Source organism: Trichoderma camerunense (genome assembly GCF_050948025.1).
Source record: "Trichoderma camerunense strain CBS 138272 chromosome Unknown V8C40scaffold_5, whole genome shotgun sequence".
NCBI lineage: Eukaryota > Fungi > Ascomycota > Sordariomycetes > Hypocreales > Hypocreaceae > Trichoderma > Trichoderma camerunense.
The window spans coordinates 321,042-334,207 of NW_028145365.1; the positions used below are offsets into that span (position 1 = coordinate 321,042).

Sequence of the window (13,166 nt, forward strand, 5' to 3'; positions counted from 1 at the left end):
CAACCACGCGCGGAGAATATTTTCATCGAAATAGAACAAGACATGAAAAAATAAAAAGGCAACTAAAAAAAGAAAATCCGAATGCGCGACCCAAGTCAGAACCCGACTCCCCGTCCGATGCATTGAGAGGTATCGTGCTCGTCGATCGTCCAAGGCCGTCCAGCCGCGCGTGGTGTTGCATGCACACTCCATGCCATGCCATTGAGCGTCCAAAAGCCTCCCGTTTCCACCATGAATGTCGCCTCTATCATCATGAACAACAAGACAATGCAGCCTCCCTATTATGGTTTGTGGCGCTCACATGATGACGCACTTGCAGCAGCCGCCCTCCTGCTCCTCGCCCTCAATGTCCATGGGCTTGGGAGGGTTTGCGCCAGAGTTGGTGCCGCTGCCGGTTGAGTAGCCCTGCATCTCACGGTTGTATCTTCGGATCTCGCGGACAATGTCGTAGAAGGCCTTGTCAACATTGATTCGGGACTTGGCCGACGTCTCGATGAATTTGCAGTTGAATGATCGTGCCAACGCCTCACCCTCTGTTCAAGTAGAAAATCCCATGTTAGATACTTGTAAAGTAGCTCACGACAGAGTATGACGGTTGCTTACCTTGCCTGGTCACCTCTCGCTCGCCCTCCAAATCACACTTGTTGCCGACAACCACCATAGGGAAGTAGTCCTTGTCCTTGACTCTCAGGATCTGCTGCTGGAAGGTTGTGATTTCCTCGAAGCTCTGTCGTGATGTGATTGAGTAAACCAGCAAGAAACCCTCTCCTGTGCGCATGTACTGCTCTCGCATGGCACTGTACTCCTCCTGGCCGGCAGTGTCTAGAACATCGAGCAGGGCGACCTCATCATCAATGACGCATTGCTTTCGGTATGAGTCTGTTGTCGTTGTCGACGAATTAGTCAAGGATTCGGATACTCAAGCCAGATGAGGCAAGGTAGACGGGTGGCGGATAGGGAGATGGTATTCGCGAGCCGCGAAGCCCGGGAATGGGGGTAGCATTGAGCTGCTGCAAGAGAGCGACGAACCTTCAATTGTGGGATCATATTCGTCGACGAAGTGGCTCTGGATCAATTGGATGGTCAAGCAAGATTTACCGACACCACCACCGCCGACAACGACGAGCTTATACTCTCGCAGGAACTAGCAGGCGAAGCAGCTAATGTTAGCTATACAGAACAGGCTAAAGCAAAGGGCAAAAGAAGGGGGAGGACAAGGGGAGACAAAGAAAAAAACGCGCGCGCAGAGAGACAGGTTGATCAACGTACCTTGGTTGCTGAAGCCATTGTAAAAGGCACTGATTGATGATGCTAGCGGGAAAAAAGGATTGCTTCCGCAGCTGTGTAATATTTTTTCTGCTTCTTGGCTTCAGGAGGTGTACCTCAGCCAATGAAGGGACAAGAAAAAAGGCGGCTCTGGTAGGGAGAGTAAGGAAGAGGATGGTTTTGAGAGCTTCGTAGTTTGGAGGTTGTAGAGGAAAAGAAAATTAAAACAGAGCTGGCCAGAAGACAATGCAAAGCAGAGAAGAAGAGCCGCAGAGGGCGATTGGGAGAGGAATGAATGAGGAAGATGGAAGATGGAAGACGAGAGATGGAAGAGGGGTGGAATACGGGAAAAAGCAAAGGGTGAAGGAGAGGTTTAGGTTCTGAGGAGGAACGCGGATTGCAGTAGGAACTGGAAAGGAACCTTGGTCGAACGGCAGGCTGGACGGCCCTGAGAGATTGGCTGGTTGCGCTGCTGGGGAGCAGGCCATGGAGCAGGCCAGGGCCCCTAGTAGCACCTGGTCGGTGTCCCTAGCAATGGTCCCCTAGCAGTGCCTAGGCGTTCAGGTTAGCAGCAGAAGGGGGGTGGAGGCTGGCCCTGGTGGAGGCGAATGGCGGGCCCGGATTGGGCGATCGAGGGGGTGGTGAGCGGTTCAGGGCCCTTTTTGGGGGAGTGCTGTGAGGCTAGCAGGCACCAGCGTGCGACGAGAGGTACACGCGCGCCGGTAGAGGGTACATTCACGAGCCCGACGCTGCTTGATGCTTGATGCTGCTATCTGCTGTGAAAAGAAGCCAGACTGGTCCAGGCTTGTGCAAGGAGCGGCGGATCGGGTGCTTCAGCGGTCCAAGTGGCTTGCTGGATCCCCCTGCTGGTCCCTGGTTTAGCAGCAAACCAAAGGGGTGCGGAGCAAAAAGGCGAGAGGGAACACGGGGGAAAGCAGACACCAGACTTGAGATATGGAGTTGGAAGTACACTGAAGCTGATAATACTCGCCCAACACAAGATGATGGGGTCAATATGATATGATACATTGTCGATAAGCAAAGTTTAAAGATTTCACAGCTTGAGACATCTTCTTACCAAGACAGGCATGTACTTCGCACGCAGTGCCACTTTGTACGATATGATGAAAGAGTGATTGAAAGAATTGAAGCACCAGAGAAAAAAAAGGGCCGGCGGTTGATACCTGTACTCCACACAATCCGCAGTACCTGGTACTCCGCGACGGGGTACTTGCAGCCGGACAGGAGGTCGGAGTGGCGCCTTGCCGCAGGGAGCTGCGAAGTGCATTTCAAGCAAGCATGGGGTTTTGACTAGCGCACCTTGATTTCCCTATCACTCCATTGACTGCTTTCAAGAGCGCGCGTAAAAGTGCCAGTCAGTGCTTTTTTGCCAATGCTTGCTTGTGCCTAATGTAGACCTCGACCTCGATATGGAGCAAGCACTACGAAGTACATACGCGGAGTAAAGGAGACTACCGAGTCGTGCTGTCTGATTTCTTCTGTTTGTACAAGCATTGATCGGTACCGGCCATATACATCTGAAGTGGACGCCACTGCTGCAGATACAGACCACGGCATGCGAACATTCACCAAATGTTTGTCCAACGTTGTTTGCATGGCATCCATCCATCCATCAAATGTCTGGGTTCAACTCGTCAAAGTACAAGTTACGGGTACTACTGTCGTAGTCTCAAAGTGCTAGCGTCCCCCCAGTACGAGCACCCCATTTGCTTGATTTCACTTCATCTTTCTCATATTTCACTCAAAAAATCACCCTTTTTTGGCTTCTTCTCCCTGGCTCCCCCCTTGTCAACGCCCGGACCCCTTCCGGCCGCTTTGTCATGGCATCTCTTCTGTCCTCCAGTCTCGTTCTGATTCATGTTTACCCAGTCACTCATCACATCACTGTGCAGCGACGGCCCAAAGTACTCCATACATGCGCGTCTGCCGCTGCAACTAACTCCCTAGGCCGTGCATGTGTCGAGGTGCGTGTAGCATGTACCCCGGACCGCAGCCAGTCGGCATCGCAGCTTTCAATGCAAGGGCACGCGCCAGCGATGGAGGCAAAAAAAAAAAAATTAGAACGCGACACCCTCACGCATCCTTTACGGGGAGATATAAAGGTACAGTAGCATCAGGCGGAATTACCACGGACTGCTCGTACAGAGTTAGCATGTGCCCAAAGTGGAGGACGATGTTATTAGCGCAACCCCCTTGCTTGCTGCTTGTCTGCGCTGTCGTCTGCCTTCTCCCAGCTTGGAGTCTCTTCCGTTGTCTGTCGCCATGTCCCTTTGCTTCATCCTCTTCTTTTCTTTGCACGTTCCTTCAACAGCCGTAGATACTGGCTTCTCGAAGCTATAAATCGGTCGCCATGATCCGCATCCGTCCCCATCAAGAGACGGCGGCCGTTGTGCCTCGGTCTGCGAATCGGTCCAAGTGCACCATCGTAGTTCGTGTGGGGGGGCGTGAGCTCCATTTTGCGTCTGCCATTAATCAACTGATATTAGCTCCTCGCTTCCACCTTCACGGGCTGTTTTTTTCTCCGTGTGCTTCTCTTTTCCATTTCTTTATAATTTCAATCTTCTTTTGCCGAATGGCTTACACGAGGTCCAAGCTTCTTTTCTTTCTTCAATTGCATTGAATGTCTCGTACGAGTACACTAGCTTTGTCCGCTGAAGACAAAGGTACAATACACATCCATCCTGTGTAGGTACGGAGTACACCTACAGTCATCTCAGGCAAACATACGGTAGCTGCAACCAAGACAGAGAAAAGCATCAAGCTTTGACCGTAAATGCTTCCCGATCAGCTCCCTTTCTTCCAACTTCTCCTTTCAGGGCTCACGGCCGCAGAGGCAAAGGATTCGACAGATCCCTCCGTCTCTTTGACCAAGCACGTGCACTCTGCCAGGCGATATCCGTGATGTCCCCGTGCCTTAGATTTGGATGCCGTCTTTGACCGACAAACCTCCTTTGACGTCGATGCCACCTTCGTCTTATTTCCGTCAATGACATGCCCTCGTTCTTTGTAATGACCAGACCAAACAGGCAGGCCAGCCGTGACGTTGTGGCCAAAGTGCCAGCACAGACGGGTAGCATCACATCAATTACTGCTGCTACTGCTCCGTACAACCATGTAGGCTCGATACTCACATGCTATTTTCAGCATTGATTGGCATCGCTGGCATTGGCCTCGAGATAAGCCAAGCGATGTCTCTCTCGCTAAAGAAGTAGAAGCGAGCAAAAAGAAAAGACAATAGAAAGAAAGTACAACCGGGGACCTGTAATATCCGGCTTCACGTGGCGACCGTTAGTAGTGCCTTCCGTCGCACCAAACACTGCAAGTACTCCGATGCTCTACGAGTACTTCTCTACACCATCAATTCAACCGTACTTCTACCAAGCCAAGCATCAACGTTGCTTCGTCTCGTCTGCCGTCGCGTCGCTTCTCGCTACCCAGCCCCTGGATTTGGTTCGGCAATCCAGAGTCCTTGTGCTCCGTATCGCCTCAGACATGGAGTTTTGGCCATAAGCGGTAGTGGCAGTATTACACGATGCTACGATACTCGCACGTACTTACAACCTCTACATACCTACGAGAGGACCAGGAAAAAAGATCCGGCCAATGTCGCGGCAACTCGAGCCGGTTCTTCCGCCGCTCGCGTTGCAAATTCAACGGCAGACACATTGGTGCTACTGCTGCTTCGTACCTGGACATGTATAGCCGGGGTAAGCTGCTTGGTGATCCATGGGTGCTTGTTGAAAGAAGCACCCCCGGTCGTCAATTGCTGCCCGAGAGTGGCCTCTGCTCCTCGGATGGCGCCATTCATAATCAAGAAAGTCCTGGTGCTTGTCTCTCTTCGTTGCCGCCCCTGACGCATCAATCGCAGCTCGCTACTCGCACTCCGTACAGTCGCTGTGCTACCACTGCTAGCATCAATTACAGCTCGATTGCTACGCCGTACGAGTACTAGCACGATGGCCCGGTGGAGGTGCAATTACCTTAACTACCCCTGCGCCAATCAAACTGGGCTCCAGTTCACTTCAACAATGAGACCATTTTCGACTTTTGCCCAAAGTGCGGAACCCGATTCGATCCATGGATGGATGGATGGGTGAACAGTTGCTGGTGTATTGGGCGTGCGTGTATGTGCTCCTCCATCTCGACCACATTCACATCTTGGGGGTCTCACGGAACCATCAACCCCATCCAGTGAATGAATCCTACCTACTCGTACATCTGTTCCATGCCGGCTCTACTATTGCCGCCGACCGGAAGCAGGCTGCAGTTGGGGCAACACAGCACACGACTGGAGCTGCATCGCCAGGTCTGATATCATGCAGCCTCGCGTAGGCTTTTGCAGGCGATTGGTATTGGGCGTGCATACAAACATGGGCGTGGATCAAACCCAAGTTGAGCTCTCTGTCATGCAGATGTTGAGACGGGCGGCAATGCGGCCGGCAGGCCGACCCGATTACTCACATGCAACCTACTGTACAGTGTTGTTGGCCTCACGATAGAGGCTGAGGCAGCAGATCAAGCGCTTGATGAGCCTGTATTTGGTATTTGGTACACGTACGTCGCAGATGAAGCGCCAAAAAGAGGGCCGTGGTTGGACATTGTTGCCAACGACCAACACCACAGCCGCTTGACTTGAGCCAGTCTAAAGCCTCGACGATGGTAGATGCCGCCCGCTGCGAGGATGCTATGCCTACTAGCATCTCGACTACTGCTTGAAGGTGAGGAAATGATTGGGTCTTGGTGCATCTTGACGCGCGCGCACGCACAACCACACGAGCGAGTCAGGCTTCGTTTCCCAGCTCTGCGACACCAGCTTCTGTCTCGGAATCCGTTTCGCCCGTCGAATCGTGAGCGAGTCGTGGCGCCGCAGTCCTCTTTTCGGTCCGGTGCCGATTTCTTGGGTCCCAGCCAGCCTAGACGATCCGTCGCAGGTGGATCGCGAGTCTGTGAAGCCAATTTTGATACGGAATGACCCTGGACAACACTGGAGGCGTGAACGTCATTAGCAATTTGCGCAGACCCGGCATCTGGGGTAAGCTTTTTCTTTTCATATTTTTTCTTTCTCTTCTGTCACTTTTTTCAATGTCAATCATGTCTCTCATGCGGACAAATTTTCGGGTTTTCTCGCTCTTCCATTTCTCTCTCTAGTAGCCCCTGTCGTTCCCAGCTCTATATTGACGAGTCAAGGACTATTGTTCTGACCCGACAGAGTAATTACATGTCCAGACTAAATATGCTACAGATGCATACAAATACAACATGCACAAGCTATAGAGCTCGTGCCCTATCTGTACAGGTAGAATAAACATACTCCATACCTGAAGCTAGCATGGACCGCATCCTCGAGGAAGCTACTGCTTGAATTACCCTATCGCGTCTTCCACATCTCATCTCAAGCAGCATCAGGTATCGCGCATGGATATATTCTGCCGCAATCAATTGAAATGAAGCTCAAGCCAAAAAGCTCCATCTCGCGCCACTTATCGAGCTTCTAGAATGATTGCTCTCCACATTCGACACCTCCACACGCACCGTCTCCACTGGCCTCTTCATCTCCCCTCCCGGTCGACCATTTGCCCCCTTGTCCCCCTTTTGGCCCTTGGCGAAAGCTCTTTTTGCGCGAAAGTGCTACATTTTCAAGCATATTTGCGACCCAAAAACGTCATCATCAGTTGTACCTGTACCCGTAATACGGGGTACGACAGGCCGGTTCGATAAAGATTCTCATCGCAATAGTGTGTTTCCGATGAGGCACCTGAATCTTTGTCTTGGCACCCCCTCTCTGCCCTGCCGCAAATCTCAATTGATTGTTTTTTAGCTTCATTATCAATTGGCAAAATTGGCGTATTTCGCTCAACCATCACGAATCTCGCAGAGTATTACAAGTACTCGTACGGAGTACTGTAGCATCGGATTACCACCCTACGTTGGCTTACCTACCAGATACAGAGAACCAACATCCTATTCTGTACTTCGTACCTGCAGTACTGAAGAGTCTAAAATCAGTGCCGATGTTACAGCTCAGGTAGTGCCAATGCTGCTAGCTCAGCTGAGATGGTCCCAGCAACATATGTAAAACAGCTGGCTTCCGTCTAATAGCTGGTTTCATCAAAGTCAAGCAACGGCAAGCAGACTACGGGGATTTCGATATCAGCATGCACGTAATACGTTCATCCGCTCCCCCCTCGCCGGATTTTTTTCTTCTTTTGCTCGATCCATAACTGCCGGGCAGAGAGAGCCCAAAGGGGGAGCCAGTCAGATCCAAACTGGGCAGCTGCTCTTCCGCTGGGAGGCTGACAACGATGCAACTCTGGGGATCCATGATGATACGGGAAAAGACTAAATTAGTACCAGTTCGTCACGTCCTTGGCTTGCGGTCGAGAAACGAGTCAAGTGGGGTTTGATCAGCGGTGATGGCTTTGAGCTGAGCTTTGAACGTGTCAGAGTGCTGCCGAGTATAAATGCCAACTTGCGGCTTACACTTAAAGAAAAGATGTCGACGTATTACCGAGGGCTTTCATTTGGACTCTTCAATTGTGCTTTTGAGAGATGAGTAAGACAGAGAAAAACATTAGACGGAGTATGGGAACAATAGCTAGAAGATGTCTCTCCATCTGCAACATATACTCTACAGCCCGTGTACACCGTTCACGTAGTTACCCTGAGGCTGAAACCAAGAGCTATAGTCCAACCTACGTGTTTCCAATAGCTCAGCCATGCCACCATTTAGACATGCCTTAGCTGTAGGCTGAATCGTGGAGAAGATGGCACGAGCGTAAAACAGCGCCAGGCCCTCCAACCACTTGGACCGAGCCACAGGACATGTATACTGGATATACACCCACTTAGCACCACTATCACCGTACTCTAGCATCTCCCCTCCGCTACGCCTGTCTCGCGTCGTTGTGCGCCTATCTCTGGGGTTCTACAAGGGTCTAATAGGCATCAATTACATCCTTGCCATGCCACGGGTTCTGGGTGAGACATTGACGGTTAACTAGTCCGAACTGACACCAAAGCAGTGTCTTTCGCGATAGGGTCCGGGCGTTGTGGACCAGTACGAGTCGTAGGAGCTCGCTTCGGCAAAAGCCAGCAAGGAACAGACGAGAGGCGCGGTCCGAGACAGTGGAGGGAACGGTAGTAGAAGATTCATGTCCTCTCTTAGGGTAGGACAAGATTTGTATTTTGTGTTACCTGTATAGAGGAGGAGGTGAATGCTACCTACGACGCTGGAGATTTCTTCTCGACTAGAGCTTCTTCTCTGCCTCGTCGAGCTCGTCTTCTTTTGAGACACGCTTGCCCTGAACTGCCTCCTCTGCTTCCGCCACAAGGCTTTCCAGATACTCCTTATCCCTATGAAACAAAACATTAATTGGGGATCTAGAAACGGGATGAAGGTTTAGAGTAAGAACATACTTTCCAACCAGCGTGACTGTGTTTCGTTTCAGGCCCCATCGAGGATAGCTGCCTACTTTGACGCCGTGAGGTTTGGCCTTGGCTTCCAATTGGGTGAGGTACTCTGCTATCTCGCTCTCAGGTAGAGGTGTGGAAATTAAGATTCGGTGAGTTTCTTTGCCCTCCAGTCTGGGGATGACGTGGGGCTTCAGTCCATCAAGCAGCTTTTGGACTATGGGACGTTGAAAACACCTCATTAGCCCTTGTTTCCTACGGAAAGAATAAAGGATTTTGTCACTCACAAAGCAGCGGCACTCCTGGTAGGATATGCACATTCCGGTTGACAACCGCAACGGGAACCCACAGATCTTCTTTGGGGAAGATGAACTGCTCACTCAGGTCGCGGGACTCGTCCGTCGGGAGCTCAACCATGCGCAGCCTAGCCTTGAGGGCTGGCGAATCGACGTTCCAGTCAAAGTTGGGCTGCTTCGGGTGCGGTTTTGAGAGCTTCTTCATCTTCTCGTAGGCTTCTTGGTGGAGCTTGAGGGGGAGGTTGAAGGCCTTGGCGATGGAGGGGTAAGTGATGTCGTCGTGCCTGTGAGTTTTTGATGACTGCTGTGAGATGGTGGCCATGGATGAAAGATGGAGAAGAGGATTTCTTACGTTGGGCCAATGCCACCACTAATGATGGGGTTCATGGTGATTAGCAAGAGAACATGATTTGGTATTTCGGTTCTGAATGATGAATCGCTTACCTGGTGATGATGAAATCATAGCGGTTGCTCATTCGACGCACGGCCTCCATGATATCGCCCTCATCGTCTTCGATGACCTCGATACGCTTCAGGTTCTACACCGGCACATCACATAGGGCGTCAGCTCATCCGGGTTCTCAAACACCAATATCGAGATGTAAGACTCACGATGCCGAGAGAAAAGCACCATTTTGCAAAGTATGCCGAGTTTGTCTGTGAACCCGTCAACTCATACTCCCCCTCGTTCTACCTCGGCATACTGACATCAACAGTCTGTTTGTTTGGTTTTCATTAGTTTATCTTCATCCCATCCAGCTCAAATAACGCAGCTCATTTTACATACCTTTCCGCCCAGCACTTCATCGCCAATGATGAGGCATGCTGCCGTATGGATGGTGCTGCTTCCGGTGGCTGACATTTTCAGGGAAAAGGCGGCCGGTCGAGCGAGGGATTGGGTGATGAAGGAGGGAGATGTGGCTGAGAGTAAGCGATGAGTTGTAGCCTGTGATAGCCGCGAGAACATGGGTAAAAGAGGTGGTGGAGATGGAAGACGGGTGAATGTCCTCTTATTCTCTTTTTATTTTGCGTCCTAATTTGCTCAAATTGGGCATCAATCATAAATGATAGCAACAAGAAGAGGGGTTCAATTCCGTATTCAAATAGGTAATTCAAGATCAATTGGAATGGAAAAGAAAATTCAAGAGTCCGAGCTTCAGCAAAAACCGGAACCCGCAGTGATGGGACAAAGAGGGCGCGTGAAGACGGCCCGTGACGCCATTTTTTTGCGGGCGAGGCCGGAAAGCCGCTGCGATGGATTACAACTGGATTTTGTGGGGGAATAATCAATGGGCTTATAGCGGGGGTGACTTTTGGGGGGGAAGCTTTTTATCAGGGCCGGAGCTAAAGTCTAAGGCGAGATCAACTGCTGGGTTGGGCTTCTGGAGGCATCAAATCCCGTCAATCTCGTGCCGCCTTGAATCTACGCTGGATCTGTATTGCTTCAATTCTTACGGGAGGCTTTATATCACCAGCAGCAGCTCCTTTCTAGCTTCACAAAGTCCTACCTAGCCATGGCGAGTCCTGTCCTCCCATCACAACCCCGCCATGTTGAAGATACCCCTCTAACTCGAGGGTAAAACAGGCTTCCGAATCCAGGCTCTACAACATCTCTGGTGAGACCAAAGAGCATTTGCGCAAGTTTCGCTTGACGACGTCCCGGGCGAGCAAGCCTCAAGCAGTTATATGTATGTACGTCGCGGTTCTCGCTCTCCTGTGGTTGTGGCGGTTGCAGAGAGAGTCATGGCTATGGAGAGGAGAGAGTTGAACATACGATGCTAACTAGCGGCTCTTTGAAATACATAGACCTGATTGATAAAACAACTCACGAAATCCACCAGGATGCAGACAAGGTTACATACACATCCCTCGACGAGATCGCCGACGACCTCCCCGACCACGCCCCTCGATTCATCCTCCTCAGCTATCCCTTGACAATGGTGAGCCCGATGCCCCTCCTTTTCCACGTAGACTCTACGCCCTACCTACCATATACCGAAATACATATTCAGCGTGGCTAACCAACAATTTCACTATGTAGCCCGACGGACGGTTATCCGTGCCTTACGTTCTGCTGTACTACCTCCCCATCACATGCAATGCCGAGACGAGGATGCTCTACGCCGGTGCCAAGGAGCTGATACGCAACACGGCCGAGGTGAACAAGGTTATTGATATAGAATCAACAGAGGATTTGGAGGAAGTTCCAACGCAGCTTACCACGTAGAATTCTTATAATAAAAGAAAAACGGAGACTATCGCATTTGCTATGCTTGATTTCGTTATATGTTCAATTATATACAAATATTTTTTCCTTCTGTTCTGGTGTTAGACAAGTCTATTCCGGTAGCACGCTCTTCTCATCCAAGCCCAGCTGCCGTCCTACATTCCTCACCACCTGCTTAAACGCAATACAAGCCGGGCTATCAGGGAACGAGTCAAAGAAGCTCTCTCCATAATCACACGCCATGCGTATCCTCGGGTCCAGAGGCACCGATCCCAAGAATGGAATGTCCATCTCCTCCGCCAGCGCTCGGCCACCACCTGTGCTGGCCTTGAAGATTTGGCTTTCGCCTTTGCAGTTGGGGCACACAAACGCGCTCATGTTCTCTGCCAGTCCCAGAATCCTGATGCCGGCCTTGCGGCAAAAATCGATTTCCTTGCGCACGTCCAGCAGCGCAACTTCCTGCGGCGTTGTTACCACCACGGCGCCGTCAATCCCGCTCTCCTTCAGGAACGAGTTGACGCTCAGATGCTCGTCGCTCGTCCCCGGCGGCGTATCGACCAGCAGGAAATCCAGTTCTCCCCACTCCACGTCTTTTAGAAACTGCTTAATCAGTCCGTTCTTCTTTGGGCCTCTCCAGATAATCGCGGCGTCTCTATCCGGCAGCATAAACTGTATTGACATGACCGCCAGGTTCTCCGTCACCCACACCGGCGACATGCCCGTAGCGCTGACGTGAACGGTCTCGTCCTCCACGCCCAGCATCTTGGCCGTGCTGGGGCCTGTAATGTCGGCATCCATGACGCCCACCGTACTATCCGGGTTCGTCGAAAAGGCGTGAGCGAGGAGATTGGTAAAGGTGCTCTTTCCGACGCCGCCCTTCCCGCTCAGCACCAGGATCTTGTGCTTGACGTGCTCCAGCCGCGCCGTAATGATTGGGATGTCTGGATCGGGGCCCTTGGGGGCAGATGCGCAGATGGCCTGGTTAGGACAACCATCGCATGATGATGCTGTTCCGGCACGCTCTGATTCGGGGCCTGGACAGTGTTCTGGCTCGGGAGCAACGAGCTGGGGCTTCTGCTTGAGAGGGTTGGCGAGGACGTCGGCGATGGCCTCGGGTTCCTCTAGTGATGGCGCCATTGCGGCGGCTGGGTGTATAAAGGTCCTGATTTCCAGTGATGGTCCGCTGTGGTTCAACGGTGGAAAGATTCGGTGCGTTTTTTCTTGCGGAGTAGAGTGACAATGTCCGTAATGGGTATCGAAGGTCCTGTGATGTTGTATGAAGTGGGAGAATTGTTGATTCTTCGGGCCGGAATTGGAGGGTGGACGGAAGCTTAATAATGTGAGCTGCCTCAGTGGATAGCTGGAGTTGGTAATCCAGTCTGGCCGAGATCGGGATCACACAGCAGCAGCGCTATTACATCTAGGAGATGAAAATATGAAACAATGAACTTTGTAGAGCCTCCTGATACGATATTGAATAGCACCAATGCTGTGGGAGTTGTACAATACCGGGCCTTGGGTTTTCATGAGGATGATACAGGGTAAGAAGTGAAGACGCTGAATGCGCTAGCCATTAGACGCTATTCGCCACTCTGAGTGTTCTTGTATAACGCTGACAGCGTTTATTCAATAGACAACCTGTGGACCTTGAACAGATCTCTGAAGATAGTAAAAAAAGCGCAAAAACAAATTGAAACTCACGGAGTCCAGGATGCTGAAACTATAATCAGGAAACTATTATGAAATTGTTGCACATGAAGTGGCAAAAAGAATTGAAAGAAAAAAAGAAGAATCTAAGGTTCCAGAGGGAGTCGAACCCTCGCTGGCGGAATCAGAATCCGCAGTCATAACCGTTAGACCATGGAACCGCTGAAGTGGTTATCCACTTCTCATGGCATGCCCAGTGAGACCGAATTGCATACTATAAACGCAGCGATAATGAAAAT

At 51.1% G+C, this 13,166-nt stretch overlaps 7 protein-coding genes and 1 non-coding gene across 8 annotated transcripts; 3 read left to right on the top strand and 5 right to left on the bottom strand.

The window, feature by feature from the left end:
• Positions 1–297: 297 nt before the first annotated feature.
• V8C40DRAFT_263632 (ras family-domain-containing protein) lies at positions 298–1,287 on the bottom strand (the record flags this gene model as incomplete). Its single annotated transcript, XM_083219484.1, has 4 exons — positions 298–533; positions 604–879; positions 1,030–1,144; positions 1,270–1,287. 4 exons carry the CDS (start codon positions 1,285–1,287, stop codon positions 298–300), a joined length of 645 nt encoding a protein of 214 aa, XP_083075352.1.
• A 2,650-nt stretch (positions 1,288–3,937) lies between these two features.
• V8C40DRAFT_238434 (uncharacterized protein) lies at positions 3,938–4,485 on the bottom strand. The gene has a single exon (XM_083214443.1). It carries the CDS (start codon positions 4,362–4,364, stop codon positions 4,107–4,109), a length of 258 nt encoding a protein of 85 aa, XP_083075353.1. The 5' UTR covers positions 4,365–4,485; the 3' UTR covers positions 3,938–4,106.
• An 830-nt stretch (positions 4,486–5,315) lies between these two features.
• Positions 5,316–5,785, top strand: V8C40DRAFT_169100 (uncharacterized protein). The gene has a single exon (XM_083211587.1). The coding sequence runs from the start codon at positions 5,365–5,367 to the stop codon at positions 5,617–5,619; it is 255 nt and encodes an 84-aa protein (XP_083075355.1). The 5' UTR covers positions 5,316–5,364; the 3' UTR covers positions 5,620–5,785.
• V8C40DRAFT_238436 (uncharacterized protein) lies at positions 5,316–6,533 on the top strand. The gene has a single exon (XM_083214444.1). It carries the CDS (start codon positions 5,951–5,953, stop codon positions 6,257–6,259), a length of 309 nt encoding a protein of 102 aa, XP_083075354.1. The 5' UTR covers positions 5,316–5,950; the 3' UTR covers positions 6,260–6,533.
• Positions 6,534–8,408: 1,875 nt separating this feature from the next.
• Positions 8,409–10,213, bottom strand: V8C40DRAFT_238440 (flavin adenine dinucleotide pyrophosphatase). The gene is made up of 8 exons (XM_083214445.1): positions 9,781–10,213; positions 9,702–9,710; positions 9,606–9,650; positions 9,438–9,532; positions 9,346–9,363; positions 8,985–9,277; positions 8,704–8,914; positions 8,409–8,640 (listed from the first exon to the last, which is right to left on the bottom strand). The coding sequence occupies exons 1-8, from the start codon at positions 9,958–9,960 to the stop codon at positions 8,535–8,537; spliced, it is 957 nt and encodes a 318-aa protein (XP_083075356.1). The 5' UTR covers positions 9,961–10,213; the 3' UTR covers positions 8,409–8,534.
• A 122-nt stretch (positions 10,214–10,335) lies between these two features.
• V8C40DRAFT_238447 (glia maturation factor) lies at positions 10,336–11,292 on the top strand. The gene is made up of 4 exons (XM_083214446.1): positions 10,336–10,510; positions 10,579–10,681; positions 10,800–10,933; positions 11,035–11,292. The coding sequence occupies exons 1-4, from the start codon at positions 10,508–10,510 to the stop codon at positions 11,218–11,220; spliced, it is 426 nt and encodes a 141-aa protein (XP_083075357.1). The 5' UTR covers positions 10,336–10,507; the 3' UTR covers positions 11,221–11,292.
• Positions 11,209–12,907, bottom strand: V8C40DRAFT_238449 (Fe-S cluster-binding ATPase). Its single transcript, XM_083214447.1, has one exon. The coding sequence runs from the start codon at positions 12,355–12,357 to the stop codon at positions 11,332–11,334; it is 1,026 nt and encodes a 341-aa protein (XP_083075358.1). The 5' UTR covers positions 12,358–12,907; the 3' UTR covers positions 11,209–11,331.
• A 109-nt stretch (positions 12,908–13,016) lies between these two features.
• V8C40DRAFT_t83 lies at positions 13,017–13,088 on the bottom strand. The gene has a single exon. It is a non-coding gene; the product is annotated as a tRNA-Gln (tRNA).
• Between the last annotated feature and the right edge of the window lie 78 nt (positions 13,089–13,166).

What these genes read in the sequence shown, in the direction of transcription:
- V8C40DRAFT_238434 (XM_083214443.1), bottom strand. Translation starts at nt 4,364, where the DNA reads ATGCTACCCGTCTGTGCTGGCACTTTGGCCACAACGTCACGGCTGGCC.
- V8C40DRAFT_169100 (XM_083211587.1), top strand. Translation starts at nt 5,365, where the DNA reads ATGGATGGATGGATGGGTGAACAGTTGCTGGTGTATTGGGCGTGCGTG.
- V8C40DRAFT_238436 (XM_083214444.1), top strand. Translation starts at nt 5,951, where the DNA reads ATGCCGCCCGCTGCGAGGATGCTATGCCTACTAGCATCTCGACTACTG.
- V8C40DRAFT_238440 (XM_083214445.1), bottom strand. Translation starts at nt 9,960, where the DNA reads ATGTTCTCGCGGCTATCACAGGCTACAACTCATCGCTTACTCTCAGCC. An exon ending in GGTGCTTTTCTCTCGGCATC is followed by an intron (nt 9,533 to 9,605) that starts GTGAGTCTTACA and finishes GTGCCGGTGTAG; the next exon opens with AACCTGAAGCGTATCGAGGT. An exon ending in ACAGTCACGCTGGTTGGAAA is followed by an intron (nt 8,641 to 8,703) that starts GTATGTTCTTAC and finishes TTTGTTTCATAG; the next exon opens with GGATAAGGAGTATCTGGAAA.
- V8C40DRAFT_238447 (XM_083214446.1), top strand. An exon ending in CAAGCCTCAAGCAGTTATAT is followed by an intron (nt 10,682 to 10,799) that starts GTATGTACGTCG and finishes TGAAATACATAG; the next exon opens with ACCTGATTGATAAAACAACT. An exon ending in TCAGCTATCCCTTGACAATG is followed by an intron (nt 10,934 to 11,034) that starts GTGAGCCCGATG and finishes TTCACTATGTAG; the next exon opens with CCCGACGGACGGTTATCCGT.
- V8C40DRAFT_238449 (XM_083214447.1), bottom strand. Translation starts at nt 12,357, where the DNA reads ATGGCGCCATCACTAGAGGAACCCGAGGCCATCGCCGACGTCCTCGCC.